Source organism: Zootoca vivipara, chromosome 5, assembly GCF_963506605.1.
Source record: "Zootoca vivipara chromosome 5, rZooViv1.1, whole genome shotgun sequence".
In the NCBI taxonomy this organism is placed as follows: domain Eukaryota; kingdom Metazoa; phylum Chordata; class Lepidosauria; order Squamata; family Lacertidae; genus Zootoca; species Zootoca vivipara.
In genome coordinates, this window is record NC_083280.1 from 71,711,331 (window position 1) to 71,736,581 (window position 25,251).

At 41.5% G+C, this 25,251-nt stretch overlaps 1 protein-coding gene across 14 annotated transcripts in view; it reads right to left on the reverse strand.

Annotated features, from left to right (window-relative positions):
- Positions 1 to 1,282: 1,282 nt before the first annotated feature.
- LOC118096387 (hexokinase HKDC1) overlaps positions 1,283 to 25,251 on the reverse strand; it is a 36,937-nt gene continuing 12,968 nt past the window's right edge. For 4 of the 14 annotated variants that reach the window (XM_060274935.1, XM_060274934.1, XM_060274936.1 and 1 more), the window contains 14 exons: positions 24,577 to 24,672; positions 23,534 to 23,633; positions 23,102 to 23,285; positions 22,225 to 22,380; positions 20,992 to 21,225; positions 19,510 to 19,814; positions 18,922 to 19,070; positions 17,520 to 17,639; positions 16,679 to 16,774; positions 16,273 to 16,372; positions 14,767 to 14,950; positions 13,883 to 14,038; positions 12,102 to 12,335; positions 1,283 to 11,154 (listed from right to left, as the gene is read on the reverse strand). In XM_060274935.1, the coding sequence (XP_060130918.1) occupies positions 11,010 to 11,154; positions 12,102 to 12,335; positions 13,883 to 14,038; positions 14,767 to 14,950; positions 16,273 to 16,372; positions 16,679 to 16,774; positions 17,520 to 17,639; positions 18,922 to 19,070; positions 19,510 to 19,814; positions 20,992 to 21,225; positions 22,225 to 22,380; positions 23,102 to 23,285; positions 23,534 to 23,633; positions 24,577 to 24,672 (2,259 nt within the window). In that variant the 3' untranslated portion in view covers positions 1,283 to 11,009. The remainder of the gene's footprint in view (positions 11,155 to 12,101; positions 12,336 to 13,882; positions 14,039 to 14,766; positions 14,951 to 16,272; positions 16,373 to 16,678; positions 16,775 to 17,519; positions 17,640 to 18,921; positions 19,071 to 19,509; positions 19,815 to 20,991; positions 21,226 to 22,224; positions 22,381 to 23,101; positions 23,286 to 23,533; positions 23,634 to 24,576; positions 24,673 to 25,251) is intronic. The other 10 variants (XR_009557627.1, XR_009557626.1, XR_009557625.1 and 7 more) reach the window with 10 other exon arrangements.

A 25,251-nucleotide genomic window follows, 5' to 3' on the forward strand; every position in this document is an offset into this window, starting at 1 on the left:
GTTGTGAGGATAACATGGGGAGGAGGAAAGCTATGTATGCCACCTTGGGCTCTTCTTGTGGGGGGGGGGTTTCCGTCTTTGCTTTTCGCCCTGCTTCGGTATCTTTAGCAGCGGTACAGCCTGCAGAAAGATTACACTGATGAATCTTCTCCTAGTGTGGAGGGAAAGCTGTGGTAAATTTCTTTGCATTGGGCTACTAGTAAAGCCAAAGGACTGAGGCAGTAAGAAGCTAAGAGCCAGATTTATGACGTCTCTCTTGCCTTTGCCTCTTTGTAATATATGTCAGTGAACTGAGAACAACTCAGGAAATGGCAAGAAAATACTGGTTTGAATCTAGGCACAATTTTCACCTTACTGAAGGGCAGAGGGGAGAAAAAACAGACACCACTGTGCGGCAAGACCTTGGTGCCTATACTCATGTTGTTCCCTACTAGGAGATTTTATCAGGGGTGAATGCCCTGAGGGGATTCTCTGAACGCATACAAAGGTCACACACTAGCCAGCTTAAAACAGCGCTGACTGGAGGAACTATTTTTGTGGCATATAACACACCAGGAGTGTGCATTTGTGAAGGGCAAATAGCTCTCCTGAGAAACGGGACACCAGCAAAGGTGGAGAGCATCCTGCCAGCTGGTGGTCATGCAAGAGCGTTTAAGGCAAAAGTGAACAGCAAACTGAGGAAATATAACATTAAGGAGAGGCCAACAGACGTGTCCCTAAAACATCAAGCTGATCTATAAATAAATAAAGCTTAATTTTCAAAAACAGAAGCTAGGGGCTAAGATGGGTTAGTTGGATGCCGTAGACGCAGATTGAACTCAGGCTTTACTCTAGAAGCAGACTGGATTTATGAAGGCAACACACAGCCGACATCAGACATCGCAGTGTCAGCTGCAGAACCCACTGTTGCCTAATGTTGAAGCAGCATCACCACTTGAGGGAATGAGGCTGATGAAAAAAATGACTGCACTAAAATGGCCTAGATACCACGATTATTGCTAAAGCAGACTGCAGTGTATTCTGCTCAGTCTCCCCAAATATACAACTCTCCATTTTACTGCTGTGCTTGAAAACTAGAAGTGAATAAATGTTAACACTTTGCACCATACTTTCTGCTATAAATCACTTTCTTATTATTTACTTTACCTCAGAAACTTATCAGAAAGTTTAAGAGCGTGTCTATACAGCAATGAAGCAGTGCATATTTACCACCCACCCCCAACTCTAGTAACTTCTCCCCAGTGGCGTGGCATGGGTTCCCAGCACCCAGGACCACATGGAGGGGTGGGTGGGAGGGAAGGAAATACAGTAGATGGAGTATACATTCACATTCAACTGCCTAATGGTGACCAGGAGATCACAGCTGCAAATGAAAGAAAATAAGAGTCATTCAGTTGTCTGGAGAGGTCACTTCCTGGTTTGCATGGAGAAACCGCTTTCAACAGATTCCAGTGACAGAAGCATGCAGCTGTATTGAGGCAGCACCAGGTGTTGAAATTTTGCACCTCTAACAATTTTGTGCCCAGGGCAACTGCCCCTTTGCCTCCCCCCATGCTACACACTGCTTCTCTCTCTCAAAAAAAAAAACTCTACAACTCCGTTAGTGTAGCTGAAAAACCCTCTAGAAAACAATTCCTAAAGCTCTGTGAAGGGAAGGTGTAACCATTAAAAGTTCGTGGCAAAGACAAACACTGAGAACCTTTTGCACACATTACACTTAAAACAACTTTGAGTGTTCTGCGCATGCTTACCTGGAGACAAGCCTCATTCAACAGAATATATCTCTGAATTTGCATGGTATTTACCTGGGATGTGGTTGCATTTATGTATGAATGTGAGAGATAGCGCAGTATTATCACACAGAAGGCTGGGCTTGGATTGGGAAGACTTGACTTCAAATTTTGACTTGGCTAGAAAGTGTGCCAGGTATTTCTCTGGGTCATTCATTATATTTCAACAATCCTGTGAGGTACTATATTGTATTCCTGGCCTCCTTGGAAGAACAAATACATGTGTAATAAAATTCACATTCTTCCATATGTTTGCATTACAGATTAAGGAAACCATTTAACATTCAAATTAGCAGCACCCTGATTTTTAAACGTAGGTGACCCCTTCTTAGAAAGAGACCACTGCTGGTGGTTTAGTATAAATAAATAAAAAATAGCTTTAGCCTTAGCTTGTTAATTACATGAATTTTAATTGATTGATTAATCAATGACTTTATTCCATCTGAATAAATCTGCATGTAAGAATTATAGTTCTGAAGCTAAAAGTATAACTTTGTGGATGATGCACAGATGTTTCATGGTTGGCTCCATCTTAAAAGAGGCATTTCTTCCTGTCCTACAAAATGAGAGGAAGGTGAATAGCTTTTCTGTGGGTTTTTTAAAGTATGTAATCTTTTTTATTTTTTAATGCTTCCCAATTAATCAAGGGCACATTTTAATCAATTAAAAGCATCTTAACAGATTACTTTATTCATCAGTGAAATGTTGCATCCATAAAAAAATAGCCTTTGAACTTGGTGTCATCACATCTGTCATTAGTAAAATACAATTAAATGTACCCCACAGTGCAATTCTCAGAAGTAAGGAGGTTAAGTTCACTGGGTCATGCCTCCCACATAGGTGTGCATGGGAAGGATTGTAGGCAGGTCTGTATTGGCTCTATTCTGTGGTTAGGAGTTTCTCTGGTTTGTTGTTGTTTAGTCGTTTAGTCGTGTCCGACTAGGACTTCTGTGTTGGTTACTGTAACCGCAGAAAAGGAAAAGCAGAAGAACTATCAGTGTGAAATGCAGGTAAAATGGTCAGAACTCTTTGCTTTGTCTGACCTTGGCCAAGCCACTTCCTCATTCTAGCGTACTAAATCAATAAGACACTCCCTTCTTATCTTTCAGGGTATGAAGCTTGCATTTGTATATAGGCCACAGTTTAAGCCCTTCATATGAAAGTATTTCATTACTAAGTAAGCCATGGTAAAGAGACAGGAGACTGAGAGAAGAAAAAAGTATATTCATGAAAGCTTAAAGACAAGTACTATACAAACTGAATTAGGGTTTCAGATTTTAAAATTTCTTCACACACTTTAGGATACTGAACTTTCTAAAAATAAAAAGTGGCATTTATTTATTACCTTCATAAATTGAGATTGTTCTGTGATATGACCTGTTTGGAAATGTACTTTTTTTAAAAAAATTCCTTCAGTAGCACCTTAAAGACCAACTAAGTTTTTATTTTGGTATGAGCTTTCGTGTGCATGCACACTTCTTCAGATACAGTGAAATACCTTTTTTAAAAAAATCATTTCATTACTATATACAGGTAGGTAGCCATGTTGGTCTGACGCAGTCAAAATAATTTAAAAAAATCCTTCCAGTAGCACCTTAGAGACCAACTGAATTTGTCATAGGTATGAGCTTTCGTGTGCATGCACACTTCTTCAGATAGCTATGGTTTACTGTGCTTGATATATTTTGTACCAGGATTCCTGATTCTTGCAAGCCTGCGAGTCTCACTTGCACTTTTTCTGTATCATATTGCCCTTTTGTTAAATATTGCATTTTTTTCCCTAGCCATTGATAAAAACATAATTTTAAAAATTAAATTCTGCCCAGGCAATTCACAATTATTGTGCCTAGAAAATCTCAGTTCTGTGATCCGTATGAATGATGAAATTTTGCATAATTTAGTCTTCAGTTTTTGCTATTCTGCTTGCCAGTGGAGGGCAGGGACACTGAAGCCCCCAGGAACCATTGAAAAGTTTATAATTCTCATCAAGAGGTTCATACATAAATGACAGATCTAAATGGTAGAATTCATGTGAAAAATATAAATACAGGTGAAACTTGGAAAATTAGAATATCGTTGAAAAGTGCATTTATTTTAGTAATGTAACTTTTTATTTTTTTATTTTCTTTTAATTTTTACAAATGCTTTCTTTTGGAAATTCCACAGTAATAAAGCAAATAGTTACAATAATACAAAAATAAACATCGCTATTACATTTCATTAATTACAGTCCATTTATAATTGACCCGCCTAATGACAAATAATTACAACTACAACAAATAAAGGCTTGACATATCTTGCCTTGCATGTCATGCATCTATCTCATATATTGGTTTCACCTTTTAAATTGCGTTACTGAAATACCGGTAAATGCACTTTTCGACGATATTCTAACTTTCCGAGTTTCACCTGTACAGTATGTAGAAAATGACTACACTAATTATTAATAAGCCAAATCCACAAGGTTTAAAGGGAAGGCCTGGAAGGGGGTTAGGGACAGTGTGGGGAGTGTGTTCTGGGAATTGGGGAGGGCTGTCAGGAATTTTTATCCATGCTGGAGAACAATCCAGGACTTTTAAAGGTAATCTGTTGGCTGACGCAGGCTTTGGTTATCTCCTAGATTTCATTTCTAAACCCAAGCTTGGAGATGTTTTCCAGCGTCCCTCATCACTAACTAATGCTGCCGGCTGCAAATCCTAATTGAGGCAAGTACAGCTGCAGTTCAGCAGTAGAACATCTGCTTTGAGAGTAGAAGGTTCCCTGGCTTATTTCCCAGCATCTCCAAATAGGGCTGGGAATGTTGAAAATCCTGAGGAACCACTGCCAGTCAGGCAGTTATGAGGTAAATGGACTAAGGGTGTGACTTGGTATGCAGGGCCGTCTTAAACGTAGCTGGCGCCCTGGCGCCGTGGTGCGAAGATCCCTCCGGCGCCCCCCGCCCCGTTTCCCGACGCGGCTGTCTGGTGGGCGCAGCGCGGCGCCCCCCTGGCGGCCCATTGACGTGGCGCATTGCACCACCCAGCCTTGCCTTAGAGCTGGCCCTGTTGGCATGAGGCAATTTTCTGGGTTCCTAATTTAGGGACCCTTAGTTACTGGAAATGCTATATTTTTTACTGGGGGGCAGTGGGAGGAGTTTTCTACCACTATAACGCCTGGAAATTCTAACATTTCTAAACTCATAATTTATCTCAACTGACTGGAATTGGGCATATATTTATAATATCAGGTTTCATCATTCATTTGTGAAAATAGGAACTGTCAAGCTGTTTTTGGCCACTTGTAGTGAAGAATCCAACAGCTGTATTTATGCACTAGCACCCTCTAGTGATCATGGGAGGGATATCATTAGGTCATACTTCACAATTTTAAGACAGAGTACTATATTGGAGGAAAACTTGAAGAAAACACAAATTAGTTTTGCAGAAAAAGGAACCGTGAAGTGTACATTCCCTCCCCCCCCATCCCAATAGCTTCTGCATCCAATTTTCTTAAAAGCTGATCTTAAAACTTTCATTGGTTTGAGCCAATTGTTCTTCCAAATAAGCGGATTCTGAATTATATGCTGTTCTGGGGGTTCATAAAAATTATGTGTGTGAATTACCACAAACTTCCTGTAGAAAGCTAATCTCTTAAGGAGAAAGCCAAGCACATGCCACAGAAATCCTCCAAAGAGGGATATTTTTTTCTCCATTTGCACTTTCATGCAAACCTACCTAATTTGCAGTTCCAAACCAATATTCAAACTATAACACAGCTTCTACAAATTTTGTGAAGCACTTCCCCAACCAAAAATGCATACAAAAAAGGATAAATTAGGGCAGCCTTCCCTTGTATTATATAAACATGGTTCCGAACATGGTTGGCAAGCCCTAATAAAGCAGAAGCACCATGGTCAACTTGTGCATTTGACAACGTAGTAAATCAATTGGTGCTTATAATATGTTAATTCTTTATTACATATAAGGCTTTAAAAATATCTCTCATTCCTCTTAATTCAGCCTTGTCCTTTCATTTTAAAGTTTAGCGTCTCTAACAGATAGGAAACTTGGCATAAATGAAGTTTTGCATTGTTCTAGCAGTAATCTTGATACCAAGCCAAAATGTCTTTAGCAACTGCTTAGCAACCACATAGCAGAAAGGTTACATTTGTGTGAATGGTTTTATTCTTACAGAGGCTGAGAACAAAGGGGCAGGGTGGGTCGAGCGGATGTGAAGTGTGAAGAACAAGCTGAACCTGGAACCGGACTTTGCTATTCTGGGCCTACCTAATGGATGTTCCCAAGTACAGTATGAGAAGAGGAGAAATGGAGACATTTCTTGATTCCTAGAATATAGCTTTTGGCAAAGTTTTGCAACTCTAGCATTCTGGAGCACAGGACTTTGCTCTCCATTCCATGTCTCTATAAAAGCAAACCCCACAGAGGCAATATGTGTCTGCATGATGCACCTCTTTAGCTCATGTCTCACCATGCTCCTATTTTTTGCTTGATACAAAGGATCCCTGGCCAGGATCCTTTGTATGAGTATCGGCCCATCTTTGGCATGGGTGTGGATTAGGGTTGATCTGTTTCGCTAGGATAATTCCTTCTATCCGATTTCTATTTCCCTTCTTCCAAGGTAACTTCGCATAAGGAAGAGGGTGCCCTAGGTGTAAAGGTTTGAAAAGGAAATAAGGAGTTACCAAAAAGTTTTCTGAAAGTCCAAATACATGATGTCTTCTAGGCCTTCACAATTTCAAACCATTGACTTCACCACAATATTTTATGCTAAGGAAAATACTATACTGCTCCCACCCAAATCACACGGCATAAACATTGTGTTTTAGTTTGCATTCATTTTTATTATCTGAACTCAGCACCCCTATATTACTCTTACAGGTCAATGCAAATATATTCAGCTTTTTTAAAAGGTGGTAAAGAGCAGCATAGATATTGTGTTCCCTTCCCTTGTGCACAATCTACATGGCACATTTTAAAAGACACACACTAGATTCTTACACAGTAACCAAAAGGGTCTTTTGACCTGCCTTTAGTGATTGTGGAGAAAAGCCCCAACACAAATTGACATGCCTCCTTTCAGTTTCCAGTGAGTGAGGTTTATGCTTTTATTTATCTAAATTAAGTCACCTACTTTGTATTCTGAAGAACCATAGTCTGATCTGTCAGGCTCCTCATCTGTGGCCATCACTGGAGCATCTCTTCCTGGTTTACATTATAATCCCAAAGGTCTGTAAAAGTAAAGAATGGATAAAGTCAAATTTCATTTAAAAACTTTCCACTCAGTAAAGAATATTAGTTGGTAAGACCATTCGCCATGTCTATAATACTACTAGCACATACAGGTGAAACTCAGAAAATTATGCATTTAATTAATCTGTTTTAATTTAATTAAATCAACAGGCCACGTAGCAACAGTTATCAGTCTCTTGTCTATTGCAGCCTTTGCCAACCTGGTACCTTCCAGATGTTTTAGACTACAATTCCCATCAGCCTCCGGCCAGGTTGGTGAAGGCTGGGCTAATGCAACTTCCTGTGGATGAAGCAAAACCAACCCTGTAAAACAAAGTACGGTAACAACAATGAAGTACCTACTGTACTGTACGCCAGCGTGTCAACCTCAAGCATCCTTGACAAAGGCACTGCCACACAAACCTAGGATTTAGTAGTATCTGCAAGAGACACCCGAGACAGTGTGGAGCAAGAACATGCCTTCTTGAAGAATGCTAGATGTAAATAATCCTCATTTGTGTCACGACACTCAAGATGATATAGTATCACCTTCTAGAATGGTATAATGCAGCCTTGACTGGGCAGAATATCTAGCTGTAAATTGTTCCTAGCTTCTCTGTCACATGCATGCCACAATGAAAGAGGCTAAACATTTGTCGGGGGGGGGGATGTTACTTACTGCCCGCTCCCATCTGCTTTGCTGAATTAAAAGCTCTTCGCCCGAAAACAAATTCTTCTTAATCTTCCAGGGACAAAAACAACAACAACAATAACTTTGATTTACGTTCCCCAACAATGTAGCTTTGCTGCAATGAATGAAGGCTTTGCTATTGCTCTCATCATGATAACATAGCAGCTGGTTTTAGAGTCAATTCCTTTTTTGTATAAAATTTAATGACCGTGCAGTTATTTAAATTTCAGAGTAACTGCCTGGGCTTTGGAAACACAGTGCTGCTCTGAAAACACAAACTTGAAAGCAACAGGAAAGTTTCTGAAATGCCAGGAGGGAATAAACTTAATAAAGATATATTGTGCTCTACCCACAAATGCCTAAAAGTCTATGATTACACACACACACACACACACACACACACACACACACACACACACACACACAACCTGTGTCTATGATGGAAGGGTTCCATCACCTCAAGCATAATCACCCCAAGAGGATCTTGCTTCTCATCTAGCTGCAGCCTTTAATTCAGGTATCAACCATTGTGCTCTAACCCTCTCTCCAGCCTTTACCAACCTGCAAACTTTCCCCACCTCTAGGTCACGTAACTCCAAACTCAAACTATTCTATCCTAAGCTGTGCCCTTATCTGTTGAGGGAGAGGGGCCCTAACCATTTGCCGTGTTACAGGAGTCCCTTTGATGCTTTGTTCTCTTAATGGTCCATCACCTGAGCTATAACTTTGTGGGAAACCAGCCTGGGTTAATTAGCTTTTAACACTTGCTGATTCCACGGAATTAAAAGTGTCTAGCACACAGCACCCTAAGCCTCAGTTAAATTTTGACACTTGCTTGATCCAGAGATTATAGTGGTCTGGAACCCACAAACTCATAACAGTATGTTATGAAATCCTACATCTTCCCCTTTATAGTTTTGTAAAGCATGTACCCTTGCTAGTTTCTCTTATTCATTGGCAATTGTTTGATCATAAGTGTATGATGGCTTGTAGCACTTCAAGGCTGCAATCTTATGCCTACTTACCTGGAAGTAAGTTCCACTGAATGCAAGGGGGGGGGTTAATTTTGAGTAGCCACATGTAAGGTTGCACTGTAAGTATGGCTCAGAAAGCCAGTTAAGAAAAACTGCATGCTGCAGCTGCCATGTGGCATGTGGCAGCCCTTCCATTGTTCTGTGGCTGTGCTTTGGCATGCAGTACCAAAGCTGGTGACCACACACTGCGAATTACAAAAGAGTTGGCCTGAAAGCACAAGTGAAGTTTGATCTTAAAGGGAAACCACCGAGTTTACAAGAAACAGGTCTCCAATCTCAGATAAAGCATATTGAAAGCATACGTTGACAATCCAATTTACTTTGCAAGAGCTATGTGCTTTTTTATTTCTTATAAATAATATGTACAGAACAGGATCTGTACAGAACAGAAAATCTTTAAAGTCCACTCGTTCCTTTCTTTGCTTTAGGTATTTGGTAATGTATACACCTCCCACAAAGCTTAATCCAACAACGTATTTCCTTAAATTGAACCAAAATATGTTTGAAAGTAGCTTGTTGCAGCATCTTCTAAAGTGTTAAAGGAATTATGTGCCATTAACAATTATACAAGGTCCTCCTTTTATTCCATATTTATTATATGAAATCAGATTCCCACATACGAAAGGACAATGCTATTTGCAAACCCTCATGCCAGTTGCCAGAAAGGTGTTTTCCCAAGCACATTCTCATTTGTAAAAAAATAGAAATAGTTCTGGTTGGATTGACAGCAGCAGGAAACAGGGCCCTTTTAAACAAATACAGTACTTCAGGTTGCCTCTTGACAGGTTGAACACCCATCAAGCAGTTCCATTAAGAATATTTGCAATGTTTTAAGTAGCAACATTTCCGACACATTTCAAGAAGGAATCTACTGTAACCTAAGTTGCCTGAGGTTACTGACGGAGGCAGTGATGGTACCCTTTGCAACTCAGGATCTTGAGTTCAAGTCCCATATTGGGCAAAAGATTCCTGCATTGCAGGGGGTTGGCCTAGATGATCCTTACGGTCCCTTACAACTCTACAATTCTGTATGAAACAAAAATATCATGAACAAAAAATAGTGGTGCATTTTAGACTCTGGACATAATCTAAGTATGTTTATGTTGCTTTAGATGGTATTGTGTGTTGTTTCACTCACAACTTTCAGCGACTCCTATTAAAATACGAAGTATTGGTTGGAGAACTGCACCTCAAAATTCAGATAAGTGTGGATTTTGAAGGATAGCTGTGTGCCAGTACTCATATTGTTTTGGAAAGTGCAGATTTGATAAGATTCGCTGTTAACTGCAAACTGAATCAAATCTCTCCCCCCCCCCCCAATCCTTACCCACAGGCTAATTTTTAAAGTGCACAGACCATCAGACTATGCTCCAAAGCTAGTCACGAAGCCCAACACCTCAGCTTGATTTAAAAGTGTAAAGTGGGATCATAAAAAGTCTTTGAGCCACATTGCATATTGCTGTGGGCAGTCAGTAGATAATTATTTTCAAATCACCAAGTGGAATGGTACAGACCGACCGTCTCTCCCCTCTCCTTGTACAAGGTCCTGGATTTCCATCCCAAGCAGCGCCAACTGCAAGCAACTCATTAAACACAACAATTTGTTTGAAAAAGAACATGGATTGAATACCTTTTGCACATCAGCCTTTTTAATTTCCTTTTCTAAAAGAAAGACTAAAAAGTAAAACAACAGTGCCAGCTCTCGGCACACACCTATCCAAGGACATAATATCTACTTCCAAATTATGAGTTGTACATTACAAAGGATATTTAGACGTGAATGCGAAAAGTCATGGGTGGGAAAGTGGAAAGGGAGCAGTAGAACATATAAATATGTTTAAAATAGTTGACAAAATAGTTACATTGATATGGCCTGGTTGTTTTATAGTATGAGCATAACACATAAATGTCAAGTATATTGTTGTATCTCTAAACATAAGACAACTTATGGAAACCTATGTTCAGATGCGGCAAACCTGCCTCAGTTTTGGCAAGACAAACTGCTTTCTGTTTGCACAGCTGCCCAACCATCAGGATACAAACAGGAGTAGCCAACTTGGTGCCTTCCAGAGTCTGTTGAATGACAAGTCCCAACAGCCAGGGACGATGGGAGCTTTACTCCAACAGCATCTCAAGGCCACAACACTGGCTAACCCTGGGCCACAGAAGTGTGCACCACTTCTGAACTACTGCTTCAGTTGGTTTCACCAAACAAACAAACAAACAAACAACCATCACTGCTGCACACAGATGCCTGCATGACCACTTAATTTTCAGCAACATTATGCACTCGTTTTGCAACGGCAGTAATTAAGGCAGCTCCCTTTCCACTCCCATCTTCAGACAGCATGAATGTCACATCACATTGAGGCGCCAGTTCTTTTACCGTTTCTTGCAAGATTCTAGAAAAGCTAAAGAGAGGAAAAACAAAGCAAAATATATATATATGCAATGATTGCACACTGCTGTTTATTTCTTAACTGGCAAAATGCCTGTCATTATGATGGGTAGGGACAGGAGAATACAGAGGGAGGGCTTTTACATTGTAAGGATTGACAGTAAACCAGTCTCTCTCTCTCTCCCTCTCCCTCTCCCTCTCCCTCTCTCTCTTTGTATGCTCTGCACTCACAAAACACTGTACCCCCTGGCAGATCCCACTCCCAGCGACAGGTAAGTCAACCAGCATCAGGTGCAAGAGGGCAGGTTCTTCTTTCACCTCAGCTATATATGTAAGTGCAGTTCTTTAGTTTTCTCCATGGAAAGTTTTCACTAATATAAGTGGGAGGGGAAGTAGAGGGGTGCCCTGGGGTGCAGCACTGAGGAAGCAGCACAGAATAGCTAATAAAGTGCAATGTGGTGTAGATGGTCCAGTATAAATCCACCACTAATGCATCCATATTGCACAGGAACATAGGAAGGTGCCTTATACTGAGTCAGACCATTGGTCTATCTAGCTCAGTATTGTCTGCACTAACTGGTGGGGGCTCTCTAGGATTTCAGGCAGGATTCTCTCCCAACCTTACCAGACATGCTGGGGATTGAACCTAAGACCTTCTGCATGCAAGACAAATGCTCTACCACTGAGCTATGGTCCTTCCCATCAATGACATGTTGTGGAAGACCTTCAGAAAATCACCCATCTCTCTGGAGGGGCCTGTAGCCCATTAAAAGCAGGACTTTTTCAGCTCTTTATTACAATCTTATTCAAGCAAGTGCAATAGGGCTAACTGATACAGCATTGTGGCAATTTCTCTTTTCCCCAACCTTTTTAATCCCCATCAACTAAGCAGAATATTATCTTTAAAAAAATTGGTCAACGCTGCAAGGCAAAACAACAACAGGGATGCTGTGTACTTACTGTGGGTGTAGTTTGTATAAGGTCCCATCCACACCTACAGTGGTTTTTAGGTGCTCGAGGTTTCTGTTTTCCCGTATCTTCTCCACTATAGCGGCCAGCCCGGCCCCACACAGCTGGGCTGCTCTCTTGGAAACGGAGCCACAAACTTCCTTTACAATGATACTGTCATCACAAGTGCTGTCAAGCCCAAGCTGCTGCAAGATTCTTCTTACTTGAAGTAGGACAAGCCGGTCACTGCACTCAGCCAAAACACAATAGGCGCTTCTGGTTAGGATGCAGAGCCATAGCTGTCAAGTTCTCCCTTTTTTTAAAAAGGAAAATTCCCTTATGCTGAATAGGCTTCCTCATGAGAAAAGGGAAAACTTGACAGCTATGCGCAGAGCTAGGGCCAAATGTACTGGAAGGCAGCACTGGTGTAAGAAGACACAAAGTCCTTTGCAGGGGCACACTTTTCCAGCACTACTCCCTCCCATCTGTGACCATGCCTCTACTTTTTAAAAATAAGTCGATAGATGAACAGGTTTTTCCTCACACACGTAGCACCTCTACTTCTCCTACTGCCTGAGCCTAAATCACAAAGGGCACTTCTACTTTCCACTGCATTTCCCTGTCACTTCCCTTACAGTGGTACCTCTGGTTACAAACGCTTCAGGTTATGAGCTCCACTAACCCGGAAGTAGCTGCTCCTGGTTGCGAACTTTGCTCCAGGATGCGAACAGAAATTGCAACCAGAAGCGTGTGCATGCAGCGGGAGACCCCATTAACAAAAGTGCGTCTCAGGATAAGAACGGTTTCAGCTTAAGAATGGACCTCCAGAACGAATTAAGTTCATAACCAGAGCTACCACTGTATTGCAAAAAGTCTGACCTTTTGTGGAAGTGTGTTTTCTCCATGGTTTAATATCCTGTCATGTCAGGGCCGGCCTAGGACATTTTGGTGTTTGAGGCGAACCACAAAATGGCACCCCTCCTACCTGCCAGGGAAGAAGCAGTGAGTGAAGATTTACGACAGGAACAAGGTGGGGGGAATGAAGAACTATTTTAGGATCTGCTGCCCCTGTGGACACAGCCACCAGAGGCAGTCGCCTCATTCTGCCTCATGGGTGGGCCAGCCCTGTGTCATGTTATGAAGTGGCAATCATCATTACCCTGTTCAGACTAAACAGGGAATTATGATAAATAACTCAAGATTTCCTTGTTTCCTTGCTTGCACCTCAAAGGGAGGAGAGAAAAAGGCTGAGTGCATGGGAAAAACATTTATTGGTACTTTGGCTTATTCAGCCAAGATTTGATTGTCTGAATACAGACACTAGTTTAAAAGCAGAATGCTACTATTTTAGCTCTCCTGGGTGAAATGTACTTTTCAAAATTAGCATCATCCATGCTCACTCACTCCAAGGGCATAGGGAATAGCTGCTCATTTCCACCCCCTCCAATCTGAGGACAAAGCAGAAAGGATCACTTAAAGTTTATGAAGCAGCAGTGCAAACAGTACAGACGTGAAATACTTTACTGCTGAAAGCAGTGTGATACTGATGTTTGAAATACACTGGGTTCATTCACAGCCAATAAAACCCAAGTAAAGTTGTTCACTATAGGACTGCAGATGGTCTGAGTAACAGGGTTCAGCATCTCAGTCAACCAACACTCATTTTCCCCAGCTGTATTATTTTCTTATGATGTATAAAATATTTACAAAGCTGCAAACATTCAGCTGCTTCTCACCAGTCTGATATGTGTGAAAGTGGCAGGCAGTGGGGAAAATACAACACATTGTTTTACCTTTCAATCTGGGACAGAAATTTGGTTTCAAATATTCCTCTTGTTCTCAGCCGCTCTGAAATCTGACCACGGAAGAGAAGTCCTTGCTTGGTCAAGTCTATCAAGATCTGTCTCACTATTTCACCCAGATACATTCCACTGGTCATTTTCTCATACCTTTTACAGAAAAAAGAAAAAGAATTGGACAGCATTGAACACATTTTCAGTTACGTATGCAAAAATGGGGCCTGGGATATAATCTGTGCATACCACATGCCTTTTCTGAACATGTGCATTGACTCTTAGGATGGAAATAAACATGACAGCAACAGACTCATGGTTTGTAAGGTGTTTTAAAGTGGGTTAGTGGGAGTGGAAAGATTACTCAAAGTTCATATATGCCTAGGAATGGAAGAAAGTGTGATTTCCATTCCAACCTGTGCTCATCACAATCAACACTGTTTCTGTTCCACTGCACTTCGGTTTCCACTAAATGTAATAACATTCACTTCATTGTCTGCTACTTAACATACTTTATGTAACTTACATTCGTTTCAATGTCAAGAAAACATCAAAACAATGTAAAAAAGTTATTATTGTTGTACTGTTCGTGGACATAAAAACAGCTGTGATGATGATGGGAACAAATAGGCTTGACAGCCATATGTCAGGAATGCTTTGATGGTGTTTCCTGCTTGGCAGGGGGTTGGACTGGATGGCCCTTGTGGTCTCTTCCAATTCTATGATTCTATGAAATACCAACTTTGTTCACTTGAGTGATTTCTGTTTCTGACTACACATGAACATGCAAACTACTATTTCCACCTCCTTTTCTAATAGAACTACCTGACATTCCTACATACGTCCTGAAGACATTGCAATAGCAATAAAACGCCAACTGTTACCTCTGTTCCCCAGGATTCAATGACCCCTCATCCACTTCTTTGTCATATTTTGTCCTGAGATCATCTATGCAGCCATTGTCGCCAAATCCTCCCCATTCTGTATTGATGCACATTTTGCCCTCATCTCCTTCTACAATTTCTATATTACGCATGTCTTCCATGTAGCAAACATTACTGCCTGTCCCTGGAAGGAAGGAAGGAAGGAAAGAAGAGGCATGTGTATTTTATTCCTTTAAAGCAAACACCAGGAGAAGCACAAGACCTGGGAAATGAAGAAAAACATTTCCTGGAAGAAGTTTATTTTTCCCCTCTAAGTGGGAGATAAAATTTAGGGGATATAAGTAGGGGCAGTCGAATCTATCAACTTCTGTTTTACTCATTCAGTTTCTCATGTTTCTAGTCTTAAGTTCAATTCCCCACTTTAAAAAAACAACACTAAGTGCTTATGAAAATTCAGCAGCATTATCCTGTGAATTTCTCATAGCAGACATATCTTTATAAGCAATTTTAATATACAAAATTTTGCAAAGCGGTTTTCCATTATGTTTTGCATTTGTATTCTCTTTTCAATAATATATGCACGTAAACACACACTTTACTGCAATATATACATTTCTGTACACATTACCTAGCTTTGCAAAATTCAAAGATGTGTGAATTTCAAACAGTGGCTATGTTACAGTTTGTATATTGTTTCAAAAAGTGTGACTTGGGTAGGGTTACCTTTTAATGCAAACTAAATCAATTTTATGCCCTATATCTAGGTAACTAAGGTTCATATTAAGGGACGCGGGTGGCGCTGTGGTCTAAACCACAGAGCCTAGGGCTTGCCGATCAGGTCGGCGGTTCAAATACCCACGACGGGGTTAGCTCCCATTGTTCGGTCCCAGCTCCTGCCAAGCTAGCAGTTTGAAAGCATGTCAAAGTGCAAGTAGATAAATAGGTACCGCTCCGGCGGGAAGGTAAATGGCGTTTCCGTGTGCTGCTCTGGTTCGCCAGAAGCGGCTTAGTCATGCTGGCCACATGACCCGGAAGCTGTCTGCGGACAAAGGCCGGCTCCCTCAGCTTATAGAGCGAGATGAGTGCCGCAACCCCAGAGTCGTCTGCGACTGGACCTAACGGTCAGGGGTACCTTTACCTTTACCTTAAGGTTCATATTATAGCTTGTGGTGCAGTGTACGGTATACCTCATACCACTAGGTGGCATGCAACACTTTTTCAGTTCCCTTTCTGTCCTCATCTGTATTGCTCATAACAATATTAGCTACCATCATTCCCATCAAGGTCCACTGTAATTCCCGTCATCTATAATTTCCACTATTCCTGACTATTGGGTCATGCTGACTGGGCCCAATAGGAATTAGAGTCCAATGTCATCTGGAGGACCAAAGGTTCTCCCCTTCATGCCCACAAGATTTTAGCATATCATTTCACTGTTGGTTACAGATCTTATTCTGTCCCCACCCTGGAACAGCCATACACAAGTGTTACAGGATTGCTTTTTACCTGCAATGAGGCCGATTTCACAATTTGGGTCTTCATAGCCACATGTCATCATTGTCCCAACGGTATCATTTACCACTGCTACAATATCCAGATCAAATTCCTGAAATAAAATGAAAAACTGATTTTGTGAATGTGCGAAGAGTAAAAAAACAACAACACATACACACCCTTTGAAGTATTGTGCACTAAGCACTAGCTTTATACTATCGATCATCATGAAAGCACAATAAAAAGGATGTCCGGAGGAGCCCACAGAATGAAACCAACACCTTTGAAAGCATTAAGAGTATTTGCAGCACCCAATGATAGAGCTACATTTGGATAACTGAGATTCAGTTCTACGCTACAGTCATAGCAAGGGATTGGTGCTTGAACCTTTGGGAGATTTTCCCACAATGGTACTTACATTCCTTCGTTTGATAGCTTCCCTGAGCATATCAACAACATCCTCTCCTTCACAGTCTGTTGCCTTGAACCCTTTTGTCCACCCAACAAGAGTTCCCTAAAGTGGGGAAGTGGTAGAATCAATAAATGAAACATGCTTACACCAAAAGGAGAAAAACAGGTAGAACACTTAAAAGTTGGATTACACTTTCAATAGGAGCTTGGTTCAACATATTGCATTTTGGGAAAATATTAAAATGCCAAAATACTCCCTTTCTGATAGAGGGGGATGCTTCAGGGAACAGAGCAGGAGGGCTAAACAGACTGTTGGCTGGCCATGGCTGAAGCAGAAAGCTGGATGATTTGATTACTTCCTGTATCAGCATCCCTGATGGAGGTGCAACACTGGTATCAGAAGTGGCCATGCAATTCAAACTGACTGCCGCTCCTGTTATTGTTGCAACACAAAGCCTCTGACAATATAGAAGTGGTTTTTCAGTGCAGAAACAACATATACATTGGGCCCGATCTCAATTGTTGTTTTTTATTCCACAAATCCTTAATAATTTGCTTTAACTCTCCATGAGCTGCTGTATGCATCAGCAGCCTTATGTCAAGCATGCCTTGTTCAAAGTAAATCTGCCTAAGTGTGTGTAAGAATGAGATTGTTTTTTGTTTAACACAACATTCAATTTTATACACTCTTTGGTAAAAACCTGTGATAAAACTCTTGTCAGTCCACAGGGAAGGGAAGGGAATAATAAAAACAATAATGAAATGTTTCTATGGAAAATTCTGCAAAGATTAAGCCAAATTAAAAGAGGAAACAAAACAGCATGTCAAATCTCAGCTCCCCTCTTTACCTTATCAATGCTTGCTTGTCTGCAGGGGAAGGAAAAAGTAAAGCCAAGAGGAAGTCGGGCACCCTTAATGCCCATGTACTCCAAAAAGTCTGCAATGCACTGGACAATGTGATCAAACAGCTAGAAGGAAAGAAAGAGAATTTTTTTAACACACACACACACACACACTGTATTTGGATTCTGAAGAAATCCAATTTATTTGATTTGAGTTTTAATGGGTTTGGGTTAATGCTCTCTGGCACGTGTATTGTAATGTACGTTGTAATGTATCTGGTGTAGGACTTTTTCTGACTGGTCCGCTGAAAGTCAGTTTACCTTTCCACTCAGGGTCTTAACTGTTAGCAGTGAGGAAGGGTTGGTGTTAGAATTCTCAGCATACAAAACAAGATAAAAGCTATTGGTGGTTGCAGGTTCAGCATTTTCAGTTAGGCAGTGTGATTGGTTGGGGCTTGACTACAGGGGCCATATATATAGCCATGTGTTGGTCAGTGGAAAGTTAGTTCCTTGGAGCGTTAGAGTTCTTGGTGCTTGATGTTTGTGGAGTCGAGTCAGAAGAAGGCAGTGGAGGACAAGGACTGGGGAATGTAGAAGGAAGGTCTGAGTGACAGGTAGAATGACCTGGTGGCCAAAGGCTTGATGGGGATACCTTAATTGTTTGGCTTAGGCTGAAGGGGCAAGGGAAGAACCAATCTGCACTTGGGGGGAGGGAGAAGTGAGGAGCAGCTTGGCATGTTGGTCTCTGGTGGCTGGCAGGATCACCAGAGGGAAGATTTCAATAGCAACACAGCAAGACACACCTGCACATCAGTAAAGGTTTTTTGGGGGGGCGGGAATCCTCGGTTATAGCATTAATGGGACTTAACAAGGATGGAGAGAATAAAAGGGCAGTTTTGCTAAATGCTTTCATAAGGTAACTAACTGCTTCCTTAAAGCTATCTTAATTTAACATTAATAGCTGGATATTGTTGTTGTTGACATCTGTCTGTCTCAGGAGACAATACAGGAGTGCACCTTTGGGGTGAGGTCAAACTCAAAGTAGCTGGGGATAAGCTGTTGGTATTTAAAGTGACAAGAAAGTGTATACATTTAAATATACTATACTATCTTAACGTAACCAGATAAGCTTGCGCACTTAATAATCTTGTTGCGAATAAACGTAAATACTTTACGTATAATATCTATATCTGATTGGCTTTGTATCATTCCTCTACCCCATAGCCAATGGTTTATTGGTAAGTTAAGGGTTCAGAAGGAATAAGTGAGACTGAATGGTGTCAGTGGCAAGGGTTTAGGAGAACCACTGGAGTGGGAATTGGGTTCTGTTATTACAGAGTAAGCAAGTAAATACCCCATTCCCTCCACAGGTTCAATAAAAATAAATAACTGGCTTGTTTTACTTTACCTCTTCACCTGTTCCTTGCATAATTTCCAAAGGAATGGCAAAGATTTTATTGTACATTCGGACTGATTTGCTTCTTCCACTTCTGATTTTTACAAGCAAAACTCTGAAATTTGTTCCCCCAAGATCAAGGGCCAGAAATTTTCCATTTTCTGCAACAGAAAAATCAGCATTCTTGTTCAAAAAAATTATAAATCACTTTTCAAACATATTCACTGCTTTCTGGGGTTCCTGTGACCTTATCTGTTGTTTTTATTACCTCATATCTCTCTCTCTCTCTCTCTCTCTCTCTCTCTCTCTCTCTCTCTCTCTGCTTTTTATTTCATTTTTTGTTACGTACAAGAACATGTAAAAACTGGAAAAACAGTAACAGAGAAAAATGCAGAGTTGGGAAATAAAATAACAGCAAACCACTGTACCAAATTACAATCTTGTTTCACGGAATATCAGATGGTATAACCTATAACGATAACAAAGAATGAGAAGCTGGAGGGATATGGGAAGATCCTTCCCTGTTAATATAGTCAAATAAGTGAAACCAATCTGCATTGACCTTCCACTTCCTTTAGCTATGCTTTTTTGGGTCCTTACCTGTTCCATCTGGTGTTCCATAAACATATGTGGGCAGCATTTTCACAGTGGCTGTAGGATGTGTTTCTTTCTTCAGGCCATACTCCAGTTCTGCCCTCATTCTGTTTTTCACACCTATGAGGTTCTCTTTGGTTAATTTGAAGAGGCCCAAGACCTCGTTGACCTGTTTGCGCTGAGATAAGAGTCTGCACGCAACAGCAGTTACCATCGCAGCCCCCTTCCCACTGCCACTCTCAGACACCAGAAATCGAACGTCACAGTTGGGCACCAGCCTTCTGACCACTTTATGGAGACGCTTAGCATACCTAAAGCCAAAAAGGTCTTTTAAATGCTTACAAATATTGTGTGCACAATAAAATACAAGGGAGCACACACCATTGCGTTAAATTGCTTTCTCCCTTATGTCGCTTAGCACTTTCACAGAGCAAGGAAATCCTTTTGATTCAAGTCCACACAGTTCATGAGCACAAAACAAAAGATATCTGATGAATCAAGTCAAAGGCCTACCTAGTCCCTCCTCTCAGCATCCCATTTCTCTCATTGGCCAACCAGATGCCAATGGAAAACCCATAAGCAGGGGCAGACTTCCATAATTTTTCAGAAAAAATGTGCCCTGTGTGAGGCCAAAATATGGCACAATCAATGGTTCTTCTCACTTATGGATCATCTCAATTTTGCACCCCCTCAGCTTGGTGGAACCGCCTAAAGCGCCCTAAATCCGTGCCAAAAGCAGGATGTGCGAGGGAAACAGAATTGTAGAGAACTGTCCACAGAATTCCCTGGCAATAACCACTGCCGGACCATTCTTCTGAAGTTCCATAAGATCTTATTTAGGCTAGTTTTTTGCTGACCAAGCAGAGCCTTTGAAGGCAGTTTTAATCAAGAACAAAGTAGAAAGCTTTGATAGCTCAGAATATCAAACAGTGGCCAGCCAAATATCTGTGGAAAGCTCATCAGTTAGGCATTAATAGCAATAGCTATTTGCTCAAGTTTGACTACAGCATCTGGTAACCAGAAAGATACTGCATCAAGTTGTATCCCTTCTACTTGTGCCCTTCTACTGTCAGAAGGTTCTTTGATCCAGCAGATGCTTATGTCACTATAATGGCAAAGGGGGCACATTTTTGCCAATTCCTCACTGCAGCCGCCACACCATCTTCCATGTTGCTTCTGAAGGGAGAGGAAAATCAACCCAAAAGATTGCCCCTTTAACTCCATTCTGCCAATGGAAGCCTCCACCAATCAAAGAGTCTTCCATCAGTGGACAAACATTATGGGATACATTAAAGTTATGTATAGTTATCACAGACAGTAAGTGTTGACAGCTCATGAATTTTTCTGACCCTTTTTCAAAGGCAACTTGGCTCATAGCCATAATGATTGCTAGATGACTGCATACCATTAAATTAATTATCATATGCAGATGAGCAATGATAATTTCCCCAGGCATGACAACCCTACCTACTTCGCTGTGTGACTTACTGAGGGTGTATCTTATACAGCGTCCCATCAACTCCCACTGTCGTTCGGAGCCTTGTCAACTTTTTATTTTCTCGGAGGCGTGTGAGTATCGCTGCCAAAGCTGCAGCACAGAGATTTGCTGAGCGAAATGAAACAACAGTGCAGACGTGCTGAACGGCAATGCAGTCATCCTCCGATGGAGCCAGGCCCAGTTCCGTCAGAATTTCTTTAGTATTACTCAGGCCTTCTTTGTACCTAACCGGAAACAAAGGAATCAAAAACATGCTTGAGGGCACCACTTCAGCTTTTAGTAGTGAGAGGGAGACAGCAGTGAACCACTTTCTGTATGGAACCCATAAGCAGGCCAGAAATTTCTGAAAGTAGGTGGTCATGTGTCCTACTTTGCAGAGGACGTCTGGTAACCCTAAATTACCATGAATTAAATAGAAACATAGTACATCCCAGGACAGAAGGGAAGATGGTAGCCACGGGACTTTTGTATGCCTGCTCAGTCTGCTGGCCAGGTAGAAACTGCTGGTGGGAAACTGCAAGGCCTCTGCTCTGTCTTCTTATGGTTTATTGGCTGCGTATGCACCATACATTTAAAGCATGTGACTTCCTCCAAAGAATTCTGGGAGCTGTAGTCTGTTAAGGGTGCTGAGAACTGTAACTCTATGTGGGGTAAGCTACAGCTCCCATGATTCTTTGGGGGAAGCAACACACTTTAAATGTATAGTGTATACGCAGTCTTTATCTTTCATTCGATTTGGACCAGATAGCCCTTCTGATAGAAGAATGGCTCTGGTTGCCATGGAAACGACATATGTTTACAAAATGAAGCTCGCTACTAATAATCTGGATGCTACTATCTTTTAACCCCTTGCCTGCTGCAAAAAAGTGTCCCTGGATTCATTGAAAAGAATTTGGTAACCATATGGTAATTTCTAAAGGTGCATCTATACATGCCAATTAGTACATGCAGATTACATGCAAAGCTGTGGCCTCTTTTTGCAGCATGTTCTGCTTTTGTGTGATTGACTGTCCACACTACCTGAAATCTCATCCTATCTGGTCTGAACTATGGAGCAAGAAGGAAGAAGAGGCTGCCCTAAATAACATCTGCAAGCATCTGGCCTCACCAAAGCAGATAACTTTGAAGGAAGAGTAGCTGCCCAAAATCAATGCTTGCACAAATTGTAGAACGGAAGCTGCACTTACAGAAAACTCTCTCATGGACAGATTAAAACCTCTTACTTTTCCATGGCAGCAATGTGTTTTGTCTCAATCTTGCCCTTGGTGCAGAGAGCTGTTGACAACTTCCCGTTGAAAAGCAAACCTTCCCTTGTCATTTTCAGAAGGATAATTCTTACAAGTTCTCCTAAATACAAACCGCTAATCATCTTCTCAAACCTGTAATTCAACAGAAAGCTTTTTGTCAGAAAGCAGCAAGGGCATTTCATGCTTTCTAATAAAGAACTAGATTTACATTTATAGGAAGAAATACAGTGATCCCCCCCCCCCAAAAAGGAGAAAAAACTGTTCCCAATGACTCATTTGTAATATTAATCCTCTGTCTGGAAGCGCTCCCTATTACAATCATTATTGTTATCATGATTACCTATTGCTACTAATGCTGCTAGAGACCCACAAAGGATTGTGGAAAGAAAGATGGCAGCAAAGGACCCTTTATTTTTTTTTACACCCCTTCCTCCTCTTTGCAGTTAAGTTACTACTGGAATGGGGGAAGGACTCAGAAAAAGCTCCCAACTCAGAACACACACTGTGCCACACACAGTTTCTTTAACATGGGCCATTCAGCACCCTTCTGTGAAAGTACAGTTAGGAATGTGTTTGGGGTCAGAGAAGGGGGCACTTCCTTTGAGCCCAGTTTCTCACTGTCCCCCCACCTACCCCAAACAATCACTAGAAGGATACTAAACCCCTGGGGATTTAGGATTGAACCAGATTCTTGGCCAAACTCTCCTCCTAAATGGTATCGATGGCGCTTGCCTGCCAGTTAATGTATTCAATGCTACTTCTGTTCAAATGTTATTTCATGGTTGTTTTGAGATTGTGCGCATGCCTAAATAGCTACATTACTACCGTAGAAAGACGCCTTATCTCAACTTACAATTGTTTTCCAGGATTGAAAGAGCCCAAATCAATCTCCTTGTCAAACTCTGTCCTGATGTCATCCAGTGATGTGTCATCTCCAAAGGCTCCCCATTCGGTATTAATGCACATCCTTCCTTCATCACCTTCCACTAAGTCAATATTGCTCATTTCCTCCATGTAGCAAGCATTTGTGCCTGTTCCTGAGTCCAGCGGATTCATTTTGGAGGTTGGTGGGGGAAGGGAAGGGGGGGGGAGAAACACATGGAGATGTGTAGACTTCAATAATTCAATAATAATAATTTTTTTGAATTGAATTTTTCTAAAAAATAATAATTTTCTGTGCCTTGTGCAATGCCACATATAGGCTCAACTGTTCTACACTCCCAGAACACTCACTTTATCTTAAGCCAGATTGGCCCTGCCACTAGTAAAAAAGATATAGAATTACCAATAATTACACCAACTTCACATCGCTGATCATCATATCCACAGGTCATCATTGTTCCCACTGTGTCATTTACCAAAGCCAAGATATCTACATCAATGTCCTAATGAGGCAAATGCAACATACCAGTAAATTCAAAACAGTACATATTCAGATTCTTACAGTCAATAAAAACCACAAGGTTTTCAAAAACAAAATCAGCTTAATCCATAGGGATGGGAATTTCAAAGCAGAGGTGCATATCACCACCACCTAGAAGTTTCAGACAGACAGACCATTATACTCGGATGAAGATCAAGTCCTTTCATTTACTTCAAGGAAGGAAAAAGCTCTGCAAGAACAATTTTGTAAGTTTGAATTGGGCAGTTTCTTTTTCTGCACAGCACTGCATATGTGCCAATGTCCTGGCTTGTACACAGTGGCGTAGTAATGGGGGGCGGGGGGCGTGCCGCCCCGGGTGGCAGGCTGGGCAGGGGGCAACAGGCTGGACGGGGGTGACCACCTCCAACGGCCGCCGCCCCTGCGAGCGCCCCTCGCCGCCCACATGGAGGCGAGGCCAGCATATGCTGCGGAAAGAGCTCCGGCGGCTTCCGAGCCCGGCTCCTCCACGGCATCTCCTCCCTCCTGGAGGAGCTGGCCTCCACCGGCAGCACAGCCCTCGTCCGCCTCCACGATGGCCCTGAAGAAAGCCAGGCGGCAGGCGAGCAGGACCAGCCCCTGCAGAGCCAGCACAAACTTGCTGTGAGTAGAACCGCCTCAAGGACGGGAGGAGGGAGGGTCAGAGGGAGAGGGGGAGGCCTGCCGGACGCCGCCCGCCACTGCCTGCTGTGTCGCCACATCGCTGTGTCGTATCTCCTGTACACACATGCGTCGTGATGCGTGCGTCATGACGCATGCGTCATAACACGCGACGCATGAGCACGGCGGGGTCCCGGGCGGCCAGCTACGCCGCTGCTTGTACACTAGAACTGCTAGAAAATGTCAACTGTTGTGTGTTTTTTTAATGCAATCAGATTATTAAAAACAAATCTTAAATCTGAACTTGCCTGGTGTTTTCTGAGGGCTTTCTGGAGAGATTTCACCACATCTGTCTGCTGCACTCCTCTGGCTTTAAAATGCTTTGTCCAACAAATCAGTATACCCTTGAAATAAAAGAAGAAGCAATTATCCATTAACAATGTGTAGCATGGCTTAAAGAGTGGCATATAAAGGAGAGAGCAAGCCTATATATATATATATATTCTTTCTCTAGTTTATGCATGGGCTGGTATAACATATTTACTATAATTTAGTTCAAGATCTAATTTATTGTTTTGCTCTAATCTTAAATATTAATAAAAAATTAACAGTGTATAAAACCTTAAAACATTTTTAAGCATCAAATATTTGATTGGACAAATATGCCAAGAGGCAGAAGTAGTATAAAATCCTTATATTATTGGGGAAAGTACAGAAATTGATTATCTTTGGAGAAATCACTTGAAAAATGTGTCTATTATTATTGTTATTGTAATTATTATTATTTTCATTTGTATACAGCCCTTCATCCAAAGATCTTGGGGTGGCTCACAGCATAAAAATACAAGATAGAAGCACAAAATACACAATAAAAACCGGAACACATTGAAAAAGGATATAGGGTGTTAATCAGCCAAAGGCCAAGTTGAAGAGGAATGCTTTCACCTGGCACCTTAAAGATGTATAATGAAGGCACCAGGAGA